The sequence below is a fragment of the Lissotriton vulgaris genome, chromosome 8 (genome assembly GCF_964263255.1).
Source record: "Lissotriton vulgaris chromosome 8, aLisVul1.2, whole genome shotgun sequence".
In the NCBI taxonomy this organism is placed as follows: domain Eukaryota; kingdom Metazoa; phylum Chordata; class Amphibia; order Caudata; family Salamandridae; genus Lissotriton; species Lissotriton vulgaris.
Genome location: NC_141696.1, coordinates 1189763294 through 1189789174, shown reverse-complemented (window position 1 = coordinate 1189789174; position 25881 = coordinate 1189763294). Strand labels below are relative to the sequence as shown.

General features: G+C 47.6%; 1 protein-coding gene across 1 annotated transcript in view; it reads left to right on the top strand.

The window, feature by feature from the left end:
* COG6 (component of oligomeric golgi complex 6) overlaps positions 1-25881 on the top strand; it is a 585234-nt gene that overhangs the window by 432078 nt on the left and 127275 nt on the right. The window contains exon 13 of the mRNA XM_086935060.1: positions 526-643. Within this exon, the coding sequence (XP_086791186.1) occupies positions 526-643 (118 nt within the window). The remainder of the gene's footprint in view (positions 1-525; positions 644-25881) is intronic.

The following is a 25881-nucleotide window of genomic DNA, read 5'->3' as shown; positions in this document are numbered from 1 at the left end:
ATTTTAAGCGACAGTAAAGTATCTGGTGTGTGCTATAAATGGTCTTAATAATAATAATTATTGTTATTATAGTTGTTTTGTTATTATGTTTATTATTGTTATTTTAGTTATGGTTGCTGCTCAGGGTTCTTGTGGGTTGCAATAATCTTCTAGAAGAGGGAACAAAGGCAAGTACAAAATGGACAACTTAAATAAATGCAATTTTCTAGTAGAAACGGGTATTGAGTACAGCCATTCTCATTATGAAACTAGCGAGTGAGCAATTCAATACTACTCTGATTTTAAGTTTTAAGCCCTAGATAATGATCGGCAAGTGGATTGAAATGTTACTCTGCATGTGTTGTTGCGATGTGGAGTGCTAATAATGTATTCTAGAGCAATTTAGAGCTGATAGGTAGAGTAAATCAAAAGTTAGGTATAGGTATCCCCTTTTGCTCACCAACTAATGATTTGATGATGAAAAGGCATAATGAAGTTCCTTCTGTTCTCTTAGTAATGTTTGCCTCATTTGTGTCTGTTTTCCAGTACTATTGTAGGAACCAGTGCATCAACATTATTAACCACAATTGAAGAAATGCATTTGCTAAGTAAAAAGATATTTTTCAATAGCCTCAGTCTTCACGCGGGTAAACTCATTGACAAGGTAAGCTTTCTAATCAAATCACTATTCTTTTCTATTAATTTTTCTTTGTTTTCCAAAACATGCTTGCCATCAGTTGCATACCAGTTGTATGCCAGAATATTGATAACAAAAGTATTGTTTGACCTACATTTTTAAATATAATTTTCAAAAACATTGCACCATTGTGTCTAGGTTTCATACTATTGCTTAGAAAGGGTCAATATTTTTGGAATGGTGTATTGGCCACTGTATTTTTATCAGATGATAGTTAGACCATGATATTCTTGTAACAGACCCTCACCATAAAGTGCTTTGGAAACAATTAAGTTGATGTTCAGCCCTCGGGAAACAGTTGTGATTAAGTCATGATGTTTTCAAAAATGCAGATACCTTGCTGTCGCTTTCCTTTCAATACAAAGCTACAGCATGATATTTACTTATCGCTCATAGCTGGATTTAGATGTATGCTAGACCTAGACTGTTAATCTTAGGATCTAGCAAACATCACTGAGTAGCTGGTACTAAACATTACTTATCTGGGACCATATATGGTACATTAAGTGGCAATTAATGGATGGTAATTGTTAAATTAACTGATTCATTTAGTTGTAAGGCTACAAAGGGTATTGTTGCAAATTGAATAATTCAGCTAGCGGAATACAACTTTGTCACTTGATAGCATAGTGAAGCTGTCTACCGGCATCCCTGAATCAATAGTGAGTCATAGGCTCAGGCTTCCTCTTCTGCCATCCACTCCTGCGCTCCATTTCATATCCCCCAAGCTTTTAATAGCTCCTGGTGAAGATACAGATGATAGTGTACTCTGTGAACCTTGTCCTTCTAGAGTAGAGACAATTGCCATTGTATTCCAGGTGGTTGGGCTAGACTAGAAGAATGGGGTCAGTGTATCAGTTTTTCGCAGCATGTACTTAAAAGCACTGTTTCTATGATGTGCTCTATCAGATTTTAAAGTGCGAGACTGAATATCTCAAGGATGTCTCATTCGACATGTCATTATTGCCCATGTACTGAGTATTACTAACATTTCCTGGTGGGATCCATTCACAAAAAATAGTGCTCCCCTTCGGGTTGAGCAAGACTCCCTCGTCTATATCCATGGTCCAAAGAGGTGGCTGCAATGCTGGTCTTTATCACCATTGCGTACCCAGCTACCCATACTTTCACTTCCAGTCCCTTACCCTTTGCAGTTCCTTAGACTCCCTGCGCTTGGATCTGCTCTTTACTCTATTTGGAAAGACTTACAATTAGTGTAGATATTACACCTTTGCCCCTTACCAATTCTTGTCTTTCACTGTGGGCATTTAGCATAGCCTCTTCCTCTCCTCCACAACCCCAGATATATGGATTTCCACCAGCAAGTCCATTTATGCATCTGGATTTTGTCTTTCCTCACAAACATTGCCCTCACCGGTCCAGACTGATGCCCCAAGCAGCCTAAACATATAAAACTTAATTTTGTAATCTGGCATTCAGTTTACCATTAGCCATCCCATTCTCATAGGAGATTTGATATAAACCTTCAGTTGTAGCCCTCCAACCAATATGCTGTGGTTGACACTTTTTCCTGACCTCTGGCAATTTTCTCCTTTCACTTTTACTCTTCAAAGCACAGCTAGGGAGTAGTTGTGGGCATTTTGAAGGTGCCTTATCTTTGGTGCCTTCACACAAACTTTCTTGGTCAGCTGGTTCTTCCTGTCACCTGTGAGCAAGAAGAGTTATGTTCCATCCAAGTTTCACATACACAAGGAAGGATGAATTTTATATCCATCATCTCTGGCTTCTGACTGATGACTTTTGGACCTTTGGCCAGGAACTTTGGCTGGCTGCAATACGCCTGAAAGTGCCTTCAATATGCATGCAGGTATTCGTAGCAAGCTGCCCCATGCTTGCGCCCCTACAACGGGATTTCAGCAACTTTTGAGTGTCCCTGATCTGCCACTGTGGGACAAGGAAGGGTGAAATGCAGAGTTGCCAATTGTTCAATATTCTCGAAGTGCAGTCCTATCTAGTATCTCTTGGTGCAGCCCTCTCTAGTGCCTCCGGATGCAGCTCTCTCTTGTCCCTCAGAGTGTTTGAGTTCAGCTATCTTTAGTGCCTGCAAGGTCACCCGTCTCTATGATGTTTGTGCTTTGTGGACTTTGCTTTTTTGTTGTGCAAATGCTGCCATATCTGGTGTTTGTTAGCTCTGGAAATTCTATTGCTTGGATGTGAAGTTACCTCTAGTGCTTGCTAGCTTTGCCATCTGTAGATCTTAGAGGTACAGCCATCTTCATGCCTTGAAGCATTGTCATTTTAGTTCATGGATGGGCAAACATCTCTAGAATTCAGCAATGTGTGCTGAATGGAAGAGTGCATGTTAGCTGATGGCGTAGCATGAGTGGATGCTGACCGCATAGTAAAAGTAGTTGCTAAACATGTACACACATTTTTTGCAGAGTTTTATAGCGCGAACTTAACCCAAACCGAATCGGGTATCAGAGCGCTTTACATAGCACCAATTACGTTACATGAGGACACACATTCATTTTTGTTAGGGACGGGGAGATTAAGTGATTTGCCCAGAATCACAGGATGTTTGGCGTTGTTACCGAGACTCGAACCCCGATCCTCAGGTCCGTATATAGTATTATTCTATCACAAATGTAGTCAGCCCCGCGGTACCACTTGTGATTGCTTCATAGTGCACTGATCTCAAAGCAATATGGGAGATAGTATCGTTCAGGATTGGTTCATTACAATAAAATTATAGACTGAATTTACTCCGAACAGTGCCTTGAAGAATAATGTTTGTAATTTGTATGGCTGTAGATAGGCATGCTCAGTGTACTTCTCTTGTCTAGTAGCGCAAGATTGTGCAAGTTGTTTTTCTTTGAAGAAGTTTTAGTCAGAAGATAGGTTTTGAATCCTCTTCAAGCCCATGATTCACAAGGACAAAGGCATGGCCTCAGATTGTTTTTTCCTGCGATTGGTTCAGAAGTTCTACTTACAGCTCTGTACCATTGAAAACTTCACTGCGACCATTGGTGCCAGTCGTCAAGAATTCAGCCCCAGATACAGAGGACTTTCTTCTGTATTGGTGACTGCATAGGATTCAATTTGGAACTGCTTTGGTGAAATTGTGTTGGAACGAGAATCAATGTTGGGGGTGGGTATTATGAACAAAACACTCTTTCAATTTTGCCCTAAAATCAACAGCGAATTTCCATGGTCCAACCATCATCAAGTCTGTAACATCTGCCAGACTCCAGAACCTGTGGAGTCAACCTGCTCGGCTTGTAAGGTGGAGAAGTATAAAAAGACTGTCCATTGCAGACTTAGACACCATTAGGCCTACCACAAGATGCAGTGTCGAGACCCCAAACCTTTTCAGACCCAAGGATATCGAGGGCACCACACAAGAAGAGGATGGCCCTTCAGGTATCCAGCAGATGTATGGAGACTGAAGCCGAGGTCTTGTCCTCCACTGAATTGGAGTTCGAAGAGGAGGAACTTCCATTACACCAGATCACAGATCCTAGACAAACACAACTCATAGAGCCTCCATTCCTCCACACACACTCAAGGATCAACCTGGAAAGCGTTCTTGTGTCTAGACTGAGAACTGCTCGTGAGAGAGTCAGGCTTTGAGCCCTGAGTCGAGCCAAAAGAGGCATCAACCTTCAGGTCCGGCTTCAGTCCCAGATACCTTTTGACCCTGAGGGACCCCCTCATCTTCAGGAAAACCTCTAATTAAGGGCCATGAAACTCAGGACCCACCCACGCTGGCTTGACCGAGTCTCTCAGAAACCAGGAAGTACAAGTGCCCCTCAGCAATGGTGTCATTGAGCTGATGCCCCTCACTATGGGGGCCAAAGTGTCTACTTCTTGTGCTTCCTCAATTTCAAAATGGATTGATCTCTGTGGCTTATTCTAGACCTCATGCCCTGGAACTGCTACAACCTGTCAAATTACTTCAAAATGGCCACCCTGCAGGATGTCATTCCACTGCTCTGCACAGGGATCACATGGCGACCCGCAACCTGAATGGCACATATTTCCACACCCCCATAAATCTAGGCATCACCACTAACACTATGAATTGTACAAATCTTCCCTTTGGGGGTCGCAGCAGCCCTAAGTGTATTTACCAAATGTCTAGTGGTAGTAGTTGCACAGAAATACCATTCACATCATTCCTTAACCTGGACAATTAGCTGATAAAGAGCGATGGCCGAGAGCAATGCCTAGCACACACTAAGGTAGAAACGTTACTATACGCAATAGGGTTCATACTCCATGCCAAAAGGTCACACCTCTTGCGCCAGCAGATTCAAACTTTTTATGAGCTGTGTTAAATTCTGTCATATGGAAATCCTACCCAAACCAAGAGAGGGTGGTGACATTTAAAAGGCTGTTGCCTCTTTTTCAGAAACCTCATAACCTCATCTTCTGACGGTAAGGATGGTAATGAAACCGTTTGGACATAAGAGCTTCATGTATGACAATAATGACACAACTTAGACTTAACATACGTCCTCTACAAGGGTCTAGCGAGACAATGGCAACAATCCACAAGCAGAGAGTCAATGTGAAGATCTAGTATTGGTAGAACCCAGACCCCAGTGCACTCTCCTTTGATGGAATGCCCAAAATGTGTTGCTAGTCGGGCAATTTTTGGACCCTCGGCTTCACAGGACCATTACCACTAACCCCTTACTCATGTGGTGGAGAGCTCATCTCAGCTACATAACGGTCACAGTAACTCGACATAAGAACAGCAGGGGTGTCACATCCATTATCTGAAGTGCACAGCAATGCAATTAGCACTCAGAACATTTTACACACTTATTTGAGGCAAACCAATTATAATAAAAACAAACATCGTAACAGCAATGTATTACATACAAAAGCAGGAGGGGGTGAGGGCTCACTCATCGATTTTGCATTGGGCCATTCTGATTCACAATCCGCGTCTAGGAGAGCCCCTGCGGGAGTGGGCAGTAGTGCAGACCTTTTAAGCAGGGCACATCAATAAGTCCATGAAAGGGAGATAAATACCTAAGTACTTCATTTCTACTTTCACAAATTTGGATCTCACACAGTCGATTTGTTTGCCACCATGTAAAATGCCAAACTTTGCCCCCATGCTCCCTCTATCACAGTCGAAGGACAGTGCTCTATGGGTGAATTGGCCAGGGATATGTGCCTACGCTTTTCCTCCACCACCGTTGATTCCATACATTGTGAAAATAGTGAGGTAAGTACTGATGACCTTCATTCAGCTGGCAACAACATGCGGAAGAAAGCTGTGGCATTCAGTGCTTCTGGAAATGTCTTCTCTTCCTCACAAAAGTCTGCGGCTGACACCAAATCTCCCGACTGAGCATCAGAATCATTTCAAACATCCCGACCCCCAACAGTTGACTCTAGAAGTCTGTTGTAGGAAAGTGTGGTATTCTGCGGTTTGAAGGTTAATCATCACCATGTCACAATACCCCAAAGATGGTCCTTGTATTCAGACTAATAAATCCTTCGCTCTGGCCTGGTAGAGTGGCAAAGAGCAGGTACTAGAGCAGCATGTGTTCAGCATTTCAGAGTACCAACAAGGGCAATAAGTAATTGACACGACTCGAGAGAAATCCTACACCAATTTATAAAAATTAAGTGTCATTCTATCTTAATTTAGACACCAAAACAAATGGATTAGCATGCATATAACCTGAGTTATAGATTTTAGAAGTAATTGAAAATCAATGCAAAATAATACAGTTAAAATGTAACCTTGCGGTCAATGGGAAACCCACTATTAACAATCGGTCACTTGCAGGTTTTGCTGCATTGGACCATTGCAGGTTAAAGGGGATGTGGGCGCCAGGACCAAGCCACAACAGTCAGTTCAGTTTCACCTGGTTAGTGGAGACCGGCTGCAGAGTTGCCCTGGTGCTGAACCTGAGCTGCGGGACAGATGCTTTTACCACTTTACCAGTGCTGTGGGGGGAAAACATGCAAAAAGACAACAACGGAGTGGTTGCTGACATTGATCGAAGGTCGGATGGAATTTCCTCTTAATGCAGCATTGGATAAAGATGTTGGTTACTGGACTAGTGACCAACAAGCCTTGATAGTTGTAAATACAGCAAAAAGGTCCTGGCCCTTCACTGGGGCCTAGGGTGTGTGGTAGCAGTCTGAAAATGTGTTGCAGGTAAAACTACAACTCCCACAATGCACTGGACCAGATGGATTTGGGCGATCCCTCGGATGCCTGATGGCCAGCGATTCTTTGGCTCTGGTGAGTTTTTTTACCTGCAGTGTGCAGGGGACTAATGCGACTAGTCCAGGGGAGTCTGAGGTTGCCTCTGGCTTCCACAGGGGTCCCTCAAGGAGTGCCGAGTTTTAAACAAGGAAGAGGTTCCAAGTGTTTTGCCACAGGGTCAAAGTATCCCTCTTTCGCTTTGGTGCTGTGGGCAAATTCCTGTTGTCGGTGACACAGATCTCCTCTTGGTCTCCTTCCTTGACTCAAGTTGGTCAGATCTGAGGATCTGGTGTCAGGGGGTCCCTTAAATCTTACATTTAGGGGAGTTAGGGGTGTGGACGCTAGTAGCCAATGGCCTGCTAGTCCCTGCAGCTAGCCTGCCCCTAAGGTGACCACATCCAGGAGTGTAGGTCACTTTTTCTACCCATAACACTCTATTCTGCCACTTTACAGATGGCAGAAATCGAATTTTAGTGTACAGACAAGGCTGCTCACCCTTGAGGTGTGGCTAGCCTTCTGGGGGTGTACACCTTCTTGACTTACTAATTTCCCGCCTGTCCAGGTGCATATGTGCCTGGGGCATGGGGAGTGCTGTTCCCTCTACTGGGAGTCAGCCATATGCATATCAGAGGTGATGTAGCCTTTGAAGCTAACCCCTTCGATGTATCACTTCACTAGCCTGCTTGGGAGGAGGGAGGTGGGACCGCCTTCCTGCCCAATCCTTTGTTTATGACTCTTGGGAGTGATTCCACTGCCTGGCAAAAAGTCAGAATCCTGTCTTGGCATTGGCAGCAGGTGCAGGAAATGCAGTCTTGCCAGCCAGAGCAGAGAGAAGCAGGGGCAACCTCTAAGATAGCCACCTGGGTACCTGCCACATCACCCAGGGCACATCATTCATGTCAGGGGTGAGAGGGCACATTGTTTGATGCCACACATGACATATTTCAGGGGTACCTTAATAGAGCTGCCATCCTCGAGAATGCCTGGGTGGTCCCATGGACCGCTGATACTTAGGGCCAGATGTAGGCCATTCATTCCTATGAGCCTGGAGGCCCATAGGAATGAATGTCAATTACCGAATCCGTAAATACCGATTCGGTAAAAGGGGGAAACATTGAAGGGTGGCAGGGTGTCTCTTTGACACCCTGTTGCACCCCTCAATTGTGTATGGGTGCACATGTTGCAGACATACATGTTCTAAGGGTATGTATGTCTGCAACATGGCACTATTGGAAAAGCAAAAAAAATGATTTTTCAATGGTTTTCATTATTTACCATCAACTTCTAGTTGGTGGTAAATAACGAATCCTTAACTGAGGAATGCACTAACTTGAGTGCTCCCTACATCCTCGATTCGGTAATTTACCGAATTGGTATGTTAAGAATTCGGTATTTTACCGAATCCGTAAATTACCGATTCGGTAAAATACCGAATCCTACAAAAAATGCCACCTACATCTGAAAAGCCCAATACCGGTCGGTAACGCCTGAAATTCGGTAATTTCGGCCGTTACCGACCGGTATTGGGCGACCTACATCTGGCCCTTAGTAGTTTCCAATTGGGAACACCACTATAGGGACAAATAGGCTTGCACTTCTATGTACTGACCTTTAATATACTGAATCCTGCCTCTTCGGCTGAGGAGGCCTACCTTAGGGTGTTCCTGACATATGTTAAAGTGCATGGACGGACCATGCCCTTGTCCCTTTTTCTATAGCTTTCCCAGTAGGCTGCTTAAAGAACAGTAGCACGGAAACTGTTAAGATTGGTAGACAATGGTCGAGGCTTCTGAAACATGCTAGTCTGCCGAATCTGCTCCCCGGAACCTTTAGGCTGGGAGGCAATGCGGATGAAAGTTACAACTCTCTCACCCAGCGAATCAATGCCTCTCTAGATAATTTGGCCCCGCTGAGGAAAACGCGAGATAGAACCAAAATCGCCATGCCCTGGTTTTCGAGGGAGCTTCTTCAGCTTAAACTTCAGTGCAAGCGCGCTGAGCGGGTATGGAGGAAACAGTATCTTGAGCCTGACAAACTCCTCTTTAAACAAGAACTGGCGGTTTATAAGTCGCAGATCAAATGCGCTAAAGCTAGGTTCTTATAGGAGACTTTATTGTCAGCCTCAAATAAAGCCCAGGCCTTGTTTAAAATTGTTAAAGATCTGGCACGCCCGGCCTGTGTTACAACAGCTATTCCAGCCTCTCAATTACTAAGCGACTCGTTGGCTAAGGCCTTCGAGGATAAGATCGCGACTATTTTGAGTAAATTGAGCCTCCCGGCACCCGTGGTTGCATCACCATCTTTATTAAAGATGGAGGCCGGGAAAGCCCGGTTGTATAGTTTTCCTCTTCCTTCTTTCGTGGAATTCTGTGCTCTAGCGGATGGAGTATCTTCAGGCTCTCCCCTTGATGCGCTTCCGCACAAATTTTGGAAGCTGTTCAGGGATGAGCTCTTTCCTCCCCTCCACGCAATTTGTTGCCAGTCCCTTGGCTCTGCCCAGGTCCCGGATAGCTGGAAGCTTGCGGTAGTTTCTCCGCTGCTGAAGAAGGAATCGCTGGACCCCTTGTGTCCAGCAAATTACAGACCTATCTCATTGCTCCATTTTCCGATCAAAATCTTGGAAAAACTGGTTACAAAACATCTGCCCAGTTTTTTGGAGACCAATGAGAGTCTGGATGCGGCGCAGTTTGGTTTTAGACCAGCCCATGGAACTGAATCAGCTTTGGTGACTGTCTTGAATGACCTTCGTTCGCGTGCCGACCAAGGTCGAGCAGCATTTTTAGTGCTGCTCGACATGTCGGCAGCGTTCGACACGGTCAGCCATGCCATCTTGATCAGGAGATTGGAGGAGGCCGGAGTGTCGGGCCTGGCCCTGGACTGGCTGGTCTCATACCTTGCCAACAGACATCAGGTGGTTGCCCTGCCTCCCTTCAAGTCCACCATCAAAAGGGTTGGGCAGGGCGTACCCCAGGGTTCGGCCGTCAGTCCCATTCTTTTTAACCTCTACCTCCGCCCCCTGGTCAAGCTAATTAAATCTTTTGGCATTGCAGTCACCAACTACGCTGATGACACACAACTTATCTTCTCTTTTGAGGGTAAGAATGCAGTGTCACAGGAGACCTTTCACCACTGTATGGTCACTACGGCGGAATGGCTGGGTAACAACTCTTTACAGTTAAACAGCTCTAAAACCGAGGTGCTGCACTGCTCGGCAGACCGTATCCCTCGAACTTTACCACAAGATTTTTGGCCCTCTTCCTTTCAGGGCACGGTAGCGGCGGCAGACTCCGTTCGAAACCTGGGAGTGACGATGGAACCCAATTTACAACTGGATGGTTTCGTAAACAAAACAGTGTCCACCTGTATGGTGCTGCTGCGCACCCTGCGGAAGATCCTTCCCCTGCTCCCGGCCCATTCCAGACCAGAAGTAGTGCGTAGCATCATCTTAAGCAGACTCGATTACTGCAACGCACTGCTTCTGGGGGCACCCGTCATCTTGTTGGGCAAACTGCAGCGGGTGCAGAATTTTGCCGCTAAGTTGGCACTTTCCCGCCGGCACCTCGACTCTTCTTCAGCAGCACTCAAGGATCTTCATTGGCTGCCTATTTCCCAACGTGTTGAATTTAAAGCTCTGTGTTTGGTTTTTCGGGCTCTTCAAGGTCTGGGACCGATGTCTTTGCAGGAGTTGTTCTCCTGGTACACCCCTACTAGATCTCTTCGCTCCGCCTCAGCATACCTAGTGGTAGTTCCCAAGATCCGGAAGATACGGATGGGTGGCCGTTCTTTTGGCTACAAGGCATCCAGGCTATGGAATGAACTGCCATTGTCTGTTAGAAGCTTGGGAGATCTCTCCTCTTTTAAAAAGGGACTAAAAACTCCCCTCGTCCCAGGGATACTGTAGTTGGCTGTTAAAGTAATGTTTGTGTTTCAGGCCTTGAAAGATCACAGCGCCAGGATACCCGTTGGGTGACAGTTGCGCTTTACAAATGTGCCATACATACATACATACATACATACATTTGACTGTGACGCCCATGGTAATGACACAGTCAAGTTCAAGTAGTTAGCACTGCTCCTGCAGCCTGCAATGTCAGGCCTGCTGTCACTGGTTTGCTTAGGAATCTATAGCTAATCTACTTTTTTTCTCTTACAGATATATCGTTACTGAAGGTAAGTAACTTGTTCTTTAAATGTATTTAATAATGCCCCACCACTTTCACGTCTCTCTGTAGAATCGTGATCTGCAAGCACTGACAGATGAAAAACCATTTCTTCAAGCATAAAGCGATAGAGTGGTTTTTGAGGACAAATTCAAAGTTTTTACTAAAGGAGGTTTCCCATTTTCATGTAAAACAGACGATCAAGTTGGTCATCTTCTTCCTGCACCCAGTCCCTCTGGCCGGAACACTATTACACATGCTTGAATATCAAGAGAGTACTAATGTTCTACGATAGGACTAACTCCATCCAGACAACAGAAACTGGCTTTGCCAAGGTTTTTTTATGACGAAAAAGAATATATATTTTTTTTGTGCTATTACCCTTTACTCTAACCATAGGAGCACATATTGTCCGTTCTTTAACCGCATCGCTGCGGCGGTTATTTTTCCGCTACGCTGCTTTTTTCTAAAAATGGTTGCTTCTGTTGCATTTTCTGCATGTTTGACCGAATGCTGGGCATGGTCCTCTGTGAGGGAATTCCAGACCGCACCTATAGCATTGGGAACTTTGTTTCTTCGCCGCTTGTTCCCTGTGTCCTCCTTTCCAGTTCCCTTTCTTGCTTGTGTCTGACATTCTATGTATTTGTTCTCCCTTTCGGTCCATCTGTTTCGCTTGTATCATTGCTCTTGCTTCTGCCCTCGCTAGATCTAGAATTTTTTCTAGGGTGATCGGTTCTTTTAGTAGTCTTGTGCGAAATTCCGTGTCTCGGCAGCCTTCTATCAGTTTGAGGCGAAGTGCCTGTTCATTGTCGTATTTTTCAAATTCGCAATGTGCTACTAGCTTTCTCAGCCTTGTTGCAAAGTCATCCATTGACTCTTCTGGCTGCTGATATGCCATGTGAAAAGAATATCTCTCAAAGTCGACGTTTCTTTGGGGGTCGAACTTGGCCGTTAGACACTTTATTAATTTCTCGTAGGTTTCTAATTCACTCTGTGGCAGTGTTATGAGGAGGTCATCCACCTCATCCCCCACTAGGTTTAGGAATAGATCTATTTTTTTTTCGTCCACCACGTCGGTCGCCTTCATGTATCGTTCAAATTTTATGATCCATTTTTCCCACCGGATGCCCACTTGTGGCTCCGATACAGTGAAACGCACCGGTCTGCGGTATTGTGCACTCTGTGACTTTGTTTCTGGCATTTCTCTTTGCACCTTTGTCTCCTTTTTTTTTTTTTTTTTTTTTAAACTCTTTTATTTCGAGCTATTTTATATTGATGTCTTTCCTCTTTATTTCTCTCTTTTGTACTCTTGTCTTATGGTGACAGTGTTGTTCCTTTTTTCAGTCTCTTTGGTGCTCTTTTTATTGTTTTGCCTGCCTTTCTGATGGCTGCCCTTTGTTTCTGTTGCACTTTTTTTTTCTTTTGTCCCCCACAAAATGTCCGCCTTGCTTCTGGCGAGATTTCGCGATCGAAATCTCGCTTTCGCCTGACCTTAAAATGGCCGACTTGCTGTGGCCGCGTTTCTATTGGTCCTTTCTGCCTCTTTCCAGTATGGCCGCCGAGATGTGACCGCTCTCGCGATACTACGCGCTCGACTTTATTAGCGCGATCTTCCTTCTCTCTCCGGCGCTGCCGCTGCTCCCCGTGGCTCCTCTTACCGCACGTTGTTGCTTCTTTTTGTTGGACGCTTATCGGGGTGGGCTCCCGTGTAGCTCCTTGCGTCAGCAGCGTCCGCTATGCTGATCCCGTGGTCCCGTGCGCTTTCGAACGCAATGGTGTCACTTTTTCCAACCACCCTTCGTCGCCAGACGTCGTGTATTGCGGTGCGCAGCATGCAGGAACCACACAGGACACAGATCGTGTAGGGAGGTACTTCTTTATTTCCTTATCTTGTCCGTCCGTCAGGGCACGTCCGTCCTCGTCCTCGTCCTGCTATAGAGTGCCCTTTCCTGTCCCTCCACAGGAAGTAGTGTCCGGTGACCTGGTCACCACCCTGTGACCCACAGGGTCCTAGTGTCCGGCGTCTGTCGTCTGTCGTGGTCATCACAATGACGAGCTCAGCTCGTCATCCGCACACGACCACCGTGGCTGATGACGAGCTGAGCTCGTCATCAGCATAGAAGGGGTTAAACAAACGGCAGTCCTAGGTTTTACGTTGAAAGGTTTACACTGGAGAACTGTGAAAGTTAAAGTTGTCCCTGTAGTCCCGTCCTTTATCAAAATCTCAAAAATTAGTAACATTATGCAAATCATAGACTTATTCCTATGAAAGCTTCGTTCTGTTCATTATTTGTGAAACATCCAAATTAAATGTAATGGGGATGCAGCATTGTAGCTAAGTAAAGATAATAAAACCCATCTTTCTCGGTTTGCTCGTTATTTCCTCCCACGCAGTTATGCAGCCCCTCTAATGCCGGAGATGTGAGGTAGAATGCGCGCACAAAGAGGTGGAAAACGATGGCGCACTTGCGCGCGAGCCCTTTCCAACCCTCCTTGACATCCACTCTGTCCTGATTAGTGCTCAGCCGAGGGTGCTGTGTGCGTGACGAGCCCTCCACCGGCCCCTTACATGTATTGATCTTTTAAGGAACACGCTGTTCCCGCTCTCGCTGGGGCCGTGTACCGTGGCATTTGCCATTCATTTGAGCCTGGCTGATGATGCCGCTTCCGCTTCCAGAGGGCATGTAGCTTGTGTTAAATCGAGGAGCTGGTTTCTGGTAAAAAAGCACGCTCTTAAGTGTTTGTGCACGTGACTCCGAGAACTGCTAAATGGAGCGCGCTTGACCTTTAATGTATTTTATTGCAAACCTCTTGTTTTATGTTTTTCTGCCCATTTTAACTTTAAAGAACACAAGCATTCTAGATCATCGAAGTTGTGCACCACATGCATAGTGAACAAGCATTAGCAAAGCCACTAGGTCTCGCCTTTTGGGACCTTATAAGTGTTTAGCCAGAGCCACTGGCTTTGCTAATGTGTTTAAGCTATGCTGTAGAGCAGCGTGGCTTGTGTGCAGCAATTTGCAAAGTTATAATAAAAAAATGTTATAAGCATTTTTGGTACCTTGTCTATAATTAAGATGAGATTATGTATACTTGGACAACTTTATTTCAAAAATAATTAATATAGAAAATGTTTAGTGGTTTTTGTTTTTGTAACGTTGGCAACTTTTTCCATTCCTAATGTTTTTTTATAGGTTTTCTTTGTTTTGAGTGGGCAGGAAATATAAAGAAGGAGAGGGAAGAGGTTGGGCAATAGTTTATGAATTATAACTTGAGTAGCGGATGGATATTAGGGGAGGTTTAACAGATGACGGATTTTGAGGGTACTGCAGAGCTATAGCAAGGGCTAAAATATGGAAGACAATTATAAATAACATTCCACTTAATGCCCTTTGTCTTCCACCTGGTGCTTTGAAAAAGGTTATGAGTTATATAAGTATTTTCCTCCCAATATGGGATAACATCAGTATAAAACAAGAGGCAGCAGTTACGAACAGCCACAGATCTGCGTTATGCTAAAACTGTACTATAGCAAGCAGTGCACTTTTACCTCTTTTTTTACTCCCTTAGTACTATTATCATTTTTAGATCTACACAAACAACATTACAATGACATTTAGTACTATTATCAGTTTTAGATCTACACAAACAACATGACAATGACATAACGTGAGGATAAAATGGGAGGCTACCCGAGTGGCAGAAGCAGTCCGCTATGCTAGAAACAACATCGCAAAACTGATGAACTTCACCAAAGGGAAATACAATTTTGCCATTTATTTTCTCCACAAAAAGTGACTATTACTTTCCTAACAAGAGGCAGCTCGGCGGTAGTGAGAACATATGAAAAAATAAAAAATAATATTTGTCTCGCTTACCTGTTCTCATGTGGTGTCGGAAGACTTCCTGTAGTGTGGTCCTGGCTCCCGGTAAAGAGCTGTTGTCTGCGTCTCCCTCAGTGATCACCCCTTTGCCCCAGGTTGCTGCAGTACATGGGCATGTCACCAGTGGAGGAAGTAAGGCACCGGGGACCTGTTGCTGTTACTGTTACAGTAAAATTGTGCCACCTGCCAGCCTCTGCTTGAACTGGCTCCCTGAGCAGCAATTAAAAACCTCAGCCACATTAATAAACTTTACTCATTTTATAAGGAAATTGCAAGGACAAATTTGCGATGGCCGGTGGTCAGGCTACTACTACTGAGGTTCATTTGCTTTACCCAAAGTTTTAACATTTGCCGTCCTGACCCTTGCTATGTACCAGGTGCGTGTGCTACAGTGAATAAATGGTCCGGGCCACTCTATAACAAGGAAGTAACTCTTGGGTTCATCATTTTTGAAGAAGGTCTCTATACTAATGGTGGCTTCTTAAAGGCCATGTTAGGATAGAGGCTAAACATTACTCAAAGTTTTTGCCCTAGGATTAGTTTAGTGAAATTGGTATTCATTTAAGCATAAAATAACATCTGTCTACAGTAAAAAACATTTGCTGTCAAAAAGAAAAAAAACATTGTGAATGAGGCCCCCGAGGGTGGTATTTGTTTGAGGCAAGACCCTGAAAAGGGCCAATGGTCTCTGTTTGAGAGCTAGTCAGAGGTTATCGCTCTCTTAGGAGACAGGAATCTCCCAACAGTCATCCTTGCCTCTGTTACTGTCTTCTGTTAAGATCTGTCCTTCCATGTTGATGATCTGCTTCTTGGTTCATGGGTTTCCAACTTGTGTACATGTTTAGCACAGGTGTCTACACTTACACTATTGAATTAGGATGCCTTCCACGCAACCCACAACAGCACAATGTCAGCTGCCTACTTACAAACATGCTGTACGCAATTTTGAGTCAAAAACAAGCGAGGTGAGGCCAGGGGTGTTTAGTGTTCAACTGGTGTTAAGCAGTAATGGAACTAAAGTAAACACATGTAAATAGAGGATGGCTCTATCGCCTGCACTTGCTGCAAGCCGTGGGAAATTGCGAGCCAGGGAGACATGTGGCAGGAAGAATAGAAATAAACATGCTTGTATGTGAATAACGATTTAGAAAAGGGGGTGGTGATGAACAGAGTGTCTGAGTTAAACAGACCACTCTTACCCAGTCCAAAGATCAGGGCTTGATCCATCACCGTTATTTATCTCACTGCCCCATCCCAGCTCAGAACCTGGCTATATGCAAATCAGTCTGTCCCTGGCCCAGTGCATCATGGGAACAGGGCAGACTAAACTACCAAGCCAATTCTTCACCAGAAAGGAGACAAGCTGCCGGGGACCGGTTTCTGGCATTTCAGCCTTCTTCGGCCCGGCTTGCTTGAATCCTGATGGAGCAGTGAGAAAGGGACTCATGTCTGAGTATACCCTGCCACACCTATAGTGGCCAAAAACGATTTAGAAAAGGGGGTGGTGATGAACAGAGTGTCTGAGTTAAACAGACCACTCTTACCCAGTCCAAAGATCAGGGCTTGATCCATCACCGTTATTTATCTCACTGCCCCATCCCAGCTCAGAACCTGGCTATATGCAAATCAGTCTGTTCCTGGCCCAGTGCATCATGGGAACAGGGCAGACTAAACTACCAAGCCAATTCTTCACCAGAAAGGAGACAAGCTACCGGGGGCCGGTTTCTGGCATTTCAGCCTTCTTCGGCCCGGCTTGCTTGAATCCTGATGGAGCAGTGAGAAAGGGACTCATGTCTGAGTATACCCTGCCACACCTATAGTGGCCAAAAACGATTTAGAAAAGGGGGTGGTGATGAACAGAGTGTCTGAGTTAAACAGACCACTCTTACCCAGTCCAAAGATCAGGGCTTGATCCATCACCGTTATTTATCTCACTGCCCCATCCCAGCTCAGAACCTGGCTATATGCAAATCAGTCTGTCCCTGGCCCAGTGCATCATGGGAACAGGGCAGACTAAACTACCAAGCTAATTCTTCACCAGAAAGGAGACAAGCTACCGGGGACCGGTTTCTGGCATTTCTGCCTTCTTCGGCCCGGCTTGCTTGAATCCTGATGGAGCAGTGAGAAAGGGACTCATGTCTGAGTATACCCTGCCACACCTATAGTGGCCAAAAACGATTTAGAAAAGGGGGTGGTGATGAACAGAGTGTCTGAGTTAAACAGACCACTCTTACCCAGTCCAAAGATCAGGGCTTGATCCATCACCGTTATTTATCTCACTGCCCCATCCCAGCTCAGAACCTGGCTATATGCAAATCAGTCTGTCCCTGGCCCAGTGCATCATGGGAACAGGGCAGACTAAACTACCAAGCCAATTCTTCACCAGAAAGGAGACAAGCTACCGGGGACCGGTTTCTGGCATTTCAGCCTTCTTCGGCCCGGCTTGCTTGAATCCTGATGGAGCAGTGAGAAAGGGACTCATGTCTGAGTATACCCTGCCACACCTATAGTGGCCAAAAACGATTTAGAAAAGGGGGTGGTGATGAACAGAGTGTCTGAGTTAAACAGACCACTCTTACCCAGTCCAAAGATCAGGGCTTGATCCATCACCGTTATTTATCTCACTGCCCCATCCCAGCTCAGAACCTGGCTATATGCAAATCAGTCTGTCCCTGGCCCAGTGCATCATGGGAACAGGGCAGACTAAACTACCAAGCCAATTCTTCACCAGAAAGGAGACAAGCTACCGGGGACCGGTGTCTGGCATTTCAGCCTTCTTCGGCCCGGCTTGCTTGAATCCTGATGGAGCAGTGAGAAAGGGACTCATGTCTGAGTATACCCTGCCACACCTATAGTGGCCAAAAACGATTTAGAAAAGGGGGTGGTGATGAACAGAGTGTCTGAGTTAAACAGACCACTCTTACCCAGTCCAAAGATCAGGGCTTGATCCATCACCGTTATTTATCTCACTGCCCCATCCCAGCTCAGAACCTGGCTATATGCAAATCAGTCTGTCCCTGGCCCAGTGCATCATGGGAACAGGGCAGACTAAACTACCAAGCCAATTCTTCACCAGAAAGGAGACAAGCTACCGGGGACCGGTTTCTGGCATTTCAGCCTTCTTCGGCCCGGCTTGCTTGAATCCTGATGGAGCAGTGAGAAAGGGACTCATGTCTGAGTATACCCTGCCACACCTATAGTGGCCAAAAACGATTTAGAAAAGGGGGTGGTGATGAACAGAGTGAATAACTCACTGAGTAATGCGGCCTTCACTAAGTAGTTTTAATGGGGCAGGAGGGGCTGGAAAGGGGCTTCTGAGTACAAAGGTTAGTGTTGCAGTGCTGCTGACCACTGGAGACCGGCAAAGAGTTGGAGGAGGGGGCTGTGAGGAGGAAGGGAGGGCCGTTTAAACTAAGCAGCCAGAATTGGTGAATCACTCATGCTTCCAGTGGTTGAAGTGGGCGGGATCGGCAGGGCACGGCGTGCCCCTACTTCTTTTTTTCAGTGGATTCCGTTCCCCTACTTTGTTTATTTTCAACCTTCGTCCCAAGACAGCAGAAATAGACAAACCTGGAAAGAAGGCTCGGCGTTCGTGGCCGTTCGGGGATGGGCGTAGCAGGCAGAGCTCTTGCCAGTGACCGTGTCCACTTCCGCTGCTCTGCCCCTGTCAGCTGCCCCCCTCTTTCTTTTTCTTATTCCCTCTCTTTCTGTCTCGCTCTCCCTCACTTACAGAACACCGAGACTCCAAGAAACGGTTCTCACCCTCTCTTTCCTCCTTTCGTTAATTTGTTCCCTTGAAATGGATCCAAAAACAGAAAAAAATACTTTCGTCGTCTTTTTTTAACATTTTTGTTTTCACAGTGCGCTTTGGGAATAGAAGGTTCAAACTATGAAAAATAAATAAAAAACGAAATAAAGCAAGTCCGAGTTGCATAAATAAGAAACGAAATAAAGCAAGTCCGAGTTGCGCAACTTGAACCTATTTACCGAAAAATATTTTTGCAGTTAAAGGTCACAAAGCTTTACCTACCGAGTTTGGTATTTTTAAGTGAAACCACCCAGAGACCTATGCAGCCGTCACTTAGCTGCAGCCTAGAATACGTCCGCTTGCACCGCTGTTCTATTTCTATGCACGTTCCAGAAGAGATTACAGGTCCCGCTATTAAGCTTTTGACAAAAGTTAAAATGCTTGCAATGCCACATGTGAACATATACTGCCTGTATTTCGAGTAGAAAGGCACGCTTGGATAAGAGTACTGTGTTTTAGTAGAAATGGCTGCTGTTAAATTAAATACGGGGGCGGTTATGTAGAATAAAATTAAAGGAAAAATAAACGTATAAAGCCGAAACATTCACCCGAAGGTGTGAAGGCGCTAGCTCGGCACAGGACATAAAAGACAATTTGTGACCACCTCAAAGATTAAAAATCCACATTTTTAACGCCTTCCTGAAAGGCAACAGGTGAGTTTCTTCCTTAATCCGCACTGGAAGTGTGTTCCAAAGTCTGGTCGTAGTGACCAGAAAACTCCTGCTACCCCAAGAACACTTTTTAAACCTGGGCACCACCAAATTATGAGAGCGCGCTGAGTTTAGATGGCGGGCAGGAAAATAGGGTTGCAAATTCTGTTTGAAAAAGGCCGGGCATGTGTCATGAATAGCTTTGAATGCAATGCAGAGAGCCTTAAACTCTATCCCCCTCTTCATTGGTAACCAGTGTAGTCCTTGGAGTGCAGTGGAGGCAGATTTATGTTTCGGAATGTTCAGCAATAGACGCGCTGCAGCGTTTTGCACAATCTGCAACTTGGTCAGACATTTCTTGCGAAGGTTCATGAATAGACCATTACAATAATCAGCTCTAGATAAAACAAGAGCAGAGACCACTAACTTCTTCAATTCTGCTGGAATAAGTGGAAGAATCCTTCTCAGTAACTTTAGTGTATAGAAGGAAATAGATGTGACCTGCTTTACATGGCCCTCAAAGGAAAAATGGAGTCAAACGTGACATCCAAGTTATTTGCATTGTCCTAAGCATAAGGTAATGAGCCCATCTCATAGGGCCACAAAACAGGGGACCAGAAATCCGTGTGGCTACCAAAGAGTAAGACCTCAGTCTTCCCAGCTTTCAGTTTCAGACAATTAGTGGCCATCCAGTCCCCCATGTGGCGAAGACAGGTATGAAGCTGTGCCACTGTGTCAGCTGGAGAACCAGTCACTGAGACCAGAATCTGGGTGTCAGCTGCATAGGAAATAGCAGAAAACCCAGGGATCTAATTAGCCTTGCCAGCAGGGCGACATAGATATTAAAAGTGGGATGTTTTCTTTACAGGGGAAACAACTAGAACCCTGCTTGAGTAATAATCAGAAAAACACAAAAGTCCCAAGCATTTTTCCAGAAAGAATCTTTTTTTTAATTTGAAAAAATATATTAATTTTTAAAAAAAATCATCGATTATATAATTTTAAAAGCATTTCAATATAAAAAAATGCCTTCTGGAACCTACAGCATGTGATAGAAAAAGCGACTACAAAATATAGGAATGTAAGAAATCAACACATACAAGCCATTTGAAGATGGTTGTTAGGCAGGTGAAGGCAGAAGGGGTGAGATTCTTGCCATTCTGACAAGTTTCAATGCTCTAGTACCATTTTTTTTCAACTACATGCAATGCTTTCTGTTGTAGCTGATGTATTCCTGTGTGGGGGCTGAATATGGCAGCGCGAGAACTGTGCGAGCTGGAGAAATATTTGGGGCTGAGTCACGGTCCCAAGCTCCTCTCGCAAGGCAACTATGCCACAGTGAGGTAGGTAATACGCTTCCGTTTCAGTGGTTTGGTATAGATGGAAGGGCTCCCAAATCAGAATCACTTACTTAAAGTCATTCATTCAGGCGAGTTCTCCGCTGGCTGGATGAGAACACACCCCTCTCAAGTGGGGATTGTGTTACTTTTCTATGTGTTTGCCAGAGCTACCATGTCACACCCCCTCCTCCCAAAACGAGACTTTATGACCATCAAAGGAAAAGCGAGACAGGATAGTTATTATAATAATAAGGACTTCAAATCGATGCATGCATGTACTGAGGCCAAAGCGGCAAATCCTTTTCTGTGTGTAGGGGCTGCTATTTCTTCCGACTAGCTCGCAGTCCGAGGGTCTCTGGCAGTCCGTAGTATGTGGTAGGACTCCATTCGGTGTAAAGCGACAGGCCAATATGAATGTGAGGAGAGCCAGCACATCGCTCTGAGTGGCGAGAGAGGGAAGGGATGGTCATTGCCATTATAATAACGTTATTCACCATCAGCAAAAATGACCCAATGCACTGAGCACTGCCGCAAAAAAAAGTGACCCATAGAAAGGAAAGTGAGCTCCCGCTTCTTGTTCTCGGTGCTCAGATATGACTCTCCCAGGTCCTGTAAAGTTAAAGTGAAAGCGCTCGATAATGTGAAAGCACCTGTTTTGCTGCTGCCAGCAGGCGGAAGCCACTTTAGGAAGACTGATTTGTTTGCGCCCTGCCTTTTGCAGCAGTGACTCTAAAGCAGGGCTGCGGGGAGAAAGACCTTCACTTTAAAAGGCTGCGGGCGCCCTGCTGCACATTTACAAGCGCTTGTGAAAGTGCTTGTTCTGTTGTGGCCATTTTAGACAGCCTGCTTTGTTTGCTCCCTGCCTGCTGGGGGATTCAAAAGCCTGGACTGCGGGAAGGGACCTACAGTATGATAGGTGCAGGAGGCTGAAGGGGCTGTGCCGAAACAGGGGGCCGCTCAATAAACAAAAAGTACAGGTACCTTGTAACAACTAAGTAAAGGGGCCAGTAGCCATGGGAGGATACAAATGACGGCATGGCCATACTAAGGAGGGACTAACAAGCCTATTAAGAAATAAGAAGACAGCACTAATGAAGGACAAAGGCACAAGGCAATGAAAAATATGGGCGGAGCTTCTCCTCTGTACGCTACCTACAACAGATCGCCAGAGCAGCGATTGCGTGCTGGCTCAGGCTCGACCTAAAAAGGTGTATAAGTTAATAACTTCCTATGTGTGTTTTTGTATTATTTATCATAACAGTTCGCCTTTACACGGCTGCTAGATGGGAGTTTGCTACATAGACAGGCCTGTCAGGAGGCAGATGAAGAGAATACAGTATCTGAAAGAAACACGTTAGTATTAGATTCCTTACCTTAGAATATCCCCAGGCGTCAGACTGGATCCGGAAATTTTTGCGTAGCAATACCCCTGCGCGTCGTTAGGCGTCGTCTCCGGCTCCGCGTCTGTCGTTGGCGTCGTCTGAGCCGGGATGACGTCGTCGGAGTACTTAGACGCCGCCTATGCGCGCTGACGTCAGTTCTTCTTTTTTCCGCTAGCGCAGATCCGGAGAAGCTCTACCCCTTAGTCACTTTTTGACTAAAACTTTTTGATCATTTTTGATCTTCTTCGAGTCGCTCGACTCTTCAGGTGCCGGTAGGGATGCCCGGGTTCAAGCCCTGCTCGAGGTGTAATCGACTGATGTCGAGTACCGACCCCCATCGCCGGTGTCTGCAGTGCCTAGGCCTCGACCACGACGACCGTTCCTGCTCCGACTGTCGAGCTCTGACGTCGAAGGCTAGGCGGGAGCGGTCCCGCAAGCGGCTCGAGCTCCTACAGTCGGCCCGCGCCATTCGAGGTCCCGGTCCCATGGGAGGTCGAGGGATCGGTCGCGGGGACGGAGCCCTCGCAGCTCCGGAAGTCGGCATCGGTCTTCTGGTTCCTCCTCAGGTAAGAGGCATGAGAGGTCGGAGCGGCGTCATCGCTCCTCCGACCGCCCCCGACGCTCGCCCGACGCGGCCGGGGTTTTGGGTGGCACCGCCCACACGGCTCCGCAGTCGCTAGCGCCGCATCCTGCCCCATACCTTCGGGTCCCTGAACAGGGTGCGACGCCGGAGGAGATCGAGCGGTACCTCATGGCCATGAGGTCGCTCTCTTCTCCACCGGACCCCACGGCGCCTTCGGGCCCAGTGGGTCTGGCTCCGGGGCCTGGCGGGTCGAGTGCTCCGGCACCGACGCCGCAGGCGGCTTCGGCCTCGGCGCCGCCGGCGACTTCGGTCCCGGCGCCGCAGGCCCCGGCCGGATCCGGCTCCGGGTCCGGGTCGACGCCGGTCGACCTCACGACCTCACCGGCGCCGTCCCCAAGGGTGTCACCACCGGCGCCGACTTCAGTCGACGCCGGCCCCAGTTCTTCTGTCAATCCCGTTCAGCCGTCGACACGGCCCCGTTGGGCGCCGTACGAGACGGCTTTGGGTACATTCTACTTTAATGAACGGGCCCCAATTGTTGATCCTGGCTACCAGGCATTGGGTGATGAAGAGGACTGGGAGGGGTCTGAGGACCCTCTGACAAAGGAATGTCAGGACCAAACGGACTGGGCGGAGGAGCTTGGGGAAGCCAGTGGCCTGGACCTCTCTCCAGACACTGGTTTTGTCTCCCCTCCAACCATGGCTACGGAGGAGGGGGCAGCCTATAGCGTAGTTCTGATGCGGGTGGCTAAGGCCTTAAACCTTACGCTCCCCTCAGCGGCCGTGAGGACTAATCTCCTCACCGAGGTCCTCAAACCGCAGTCAAGCTCGGTCGAGCCTCTGCTGCCGTTCAATGAGGCCTTATGTGACGTTCTGCTGGGCACCTGGTCCAAGCCCGCCTCAGGACAGCCTGTGGAGAGGAACGTGGCCAGACGCTACCGCCCGGCTCCGCGTGACCCAAGTTTCCTGTCGACCCATCCAACCCCTGAGAGCCTGGTTATCCAGGCCTCTAACTCCCAGACCGCATTCCCGTCGGCACCTCCCGACAGGGAATCCAAGAGGTTTGAACAGTTTGGCAAGAAGGTGTTCTCGTCCCTTAGTCTGGGACTGCGGTCAGTCAACACCGCATGCCTCTTGGGCCTCTACACCCACACCCTGTGGGACACGGTTGCGGACGTGCTGCCACAATGCTCTGAGGAGGTCAGGGCTAAATTCACCCAAGCCCTGGCGGAGGGTCGAGATGCGGCACGGTACTCTATCCGGTGCGGACTGGATACCACCGATACGCTAGGCAGAGCGATGGCCACGACAGTGGCGGTCAGACGCCACGCCTGGCTACGGCGCGCCAATTTTTCAGCCGATGTCCAGGCCACGCTTCTGGACATGCCGTTTGATGGCTGTCGCCTGTTTGGCGACCAGGCAGACCACGCGCTTGAGCGCTTTAAGGACTCCAGGGCTACGGCCAAGTCCTTGGGCCTCTCGGCCCGCGCCAGCAAATGGGTGCCTTTCGCTCCTTTCGTGGCCAAGGAAGGGGCGCCCCACACGGACCGTCAGCCACACGCCGCAGAAGAATGTCCAGCGCGGTGGCGGCCGTGGGAACCGCCGGGGAGGCGGTCGGGGTCCCAGGCGAGGCCAGTCCGCACCCGCTCCCGCAGCTCCCGCCTCAAAACCTTCCTAGTCCGAGTTTTCAGGCCCATGTGACGCCAGTGGGGGGCAGGGTCCGCCATCACCTCTTCCACTGGCGCACAGTCACATCGGACAGGTGGGTGCTGCAAATCGTCCGAAGGGGCTACTCCCTCCCCTTCGAGACAACCCCTCCAGCCATGCCACCGCAGTACCACCGCGTGTCGGGGGACCACTTGCAACTTCTACAAGAGGAAGTTACGGCCCTCTTGGCCAAGGGGGCCATCGAGCGCGTTCCTGGGCCAGAAGTAGGGTGTGGTTGCTACTCCCATTACTTTCTGGTCCCCAAGAAGGGCAAAGGGGGCCTACGCCCTATCTTGGACCTACGGAGCATCAACGGCTTCCTCCGGAAGGAGAAGTTCAAGATGTTGACTTTAGCTCAAGTCTTGACTGCCCTAGACCCGCTAGACTGGATGGTGATTCAGAAAAGGGGGTGGTGATGAACAGAGTGTCTGAATTAAGCAGACCACTCTTACCCAGTCCAAAGATCAGGGCTTGATCCATCACCGTTATTTATCTCACTGGACCATCCCAGCTCAGAACCTGGCTATATGCAAATCAGTCTGTCCCTGGCCCAGTGCATCATGGGAACAGGGCAGACTAAACTACCAAGCCAATTCTTCACCAGAAAGGAGACAAGCTACCGGGGACCGGTTTCTGGCATTTCAGCCGTCGTCGGCCCGGCTTGCTTGAATCCTGATGGTGCAGTGAGAAAGGGATGGTGGCGTTGGACTTGCAGGACGCCTACTTTCACATCCCCGTCCTGCCGGCCCACCGACGTTACCTGCGGTTCACGGTAGGCCTCGAGCATTTTCAATTCACCGTGCTCCCCTTTGGCCTCACAAGCGCCCCACGGGTGTTCACGAAAGTGATGGCGGTGGTCGCAGCTCATCTGCGCAGGTTGGGGGTTTCAGTCTTCCCCTACCTCGATGACTGGTTGTTGAAGGCGGGCTCGCCCCAGACAGTCGTCAGCCACCTCCAGATTAAGGCGGATCTCCTGCACCTGCTGGGGTTTTCCATCAACGTGCCGAAATCACACCTGTGCCCCTCTCAGAAGCTCCTCTTCATCGGAGCTGTTCTGGACTCGGCGCAGTTTCGGGTTTATCCTCCAGAGCAGCGAGTCCGGGATATTCAGGCTTTGATTCCCATCTTCCAGCCGCTATCCCGGGTTTCGGTCAGGTTGACGCTGCGGCTCCTGGGGCTGATGGCTTCCTGCATCCTTCTGGTGCATCACGCCCGGTGGCGGATGCGGGCTCTGCAGTGGGACCTGAAGTTTCAGTGGGCCCAGCATCAGGGCAACCTGTCCGACCATGTCCTGATCTCGGAGGGCACTGCGAGACAGTTGCAGTGGTGGCTCACGGACCGCGATTGGGTCAACGGCAGATCCCTCTCCCTTCCCCAACCGGAGCACGTGGTTGTGACGGACGCTTCCCTCCAAGGCTGGGGAGGCCACTTGGGAGAGGCGGAGATCAGAGGCCTCTGGTCTCCGGCGGAGTCCCAGCTCCATATCAACCTT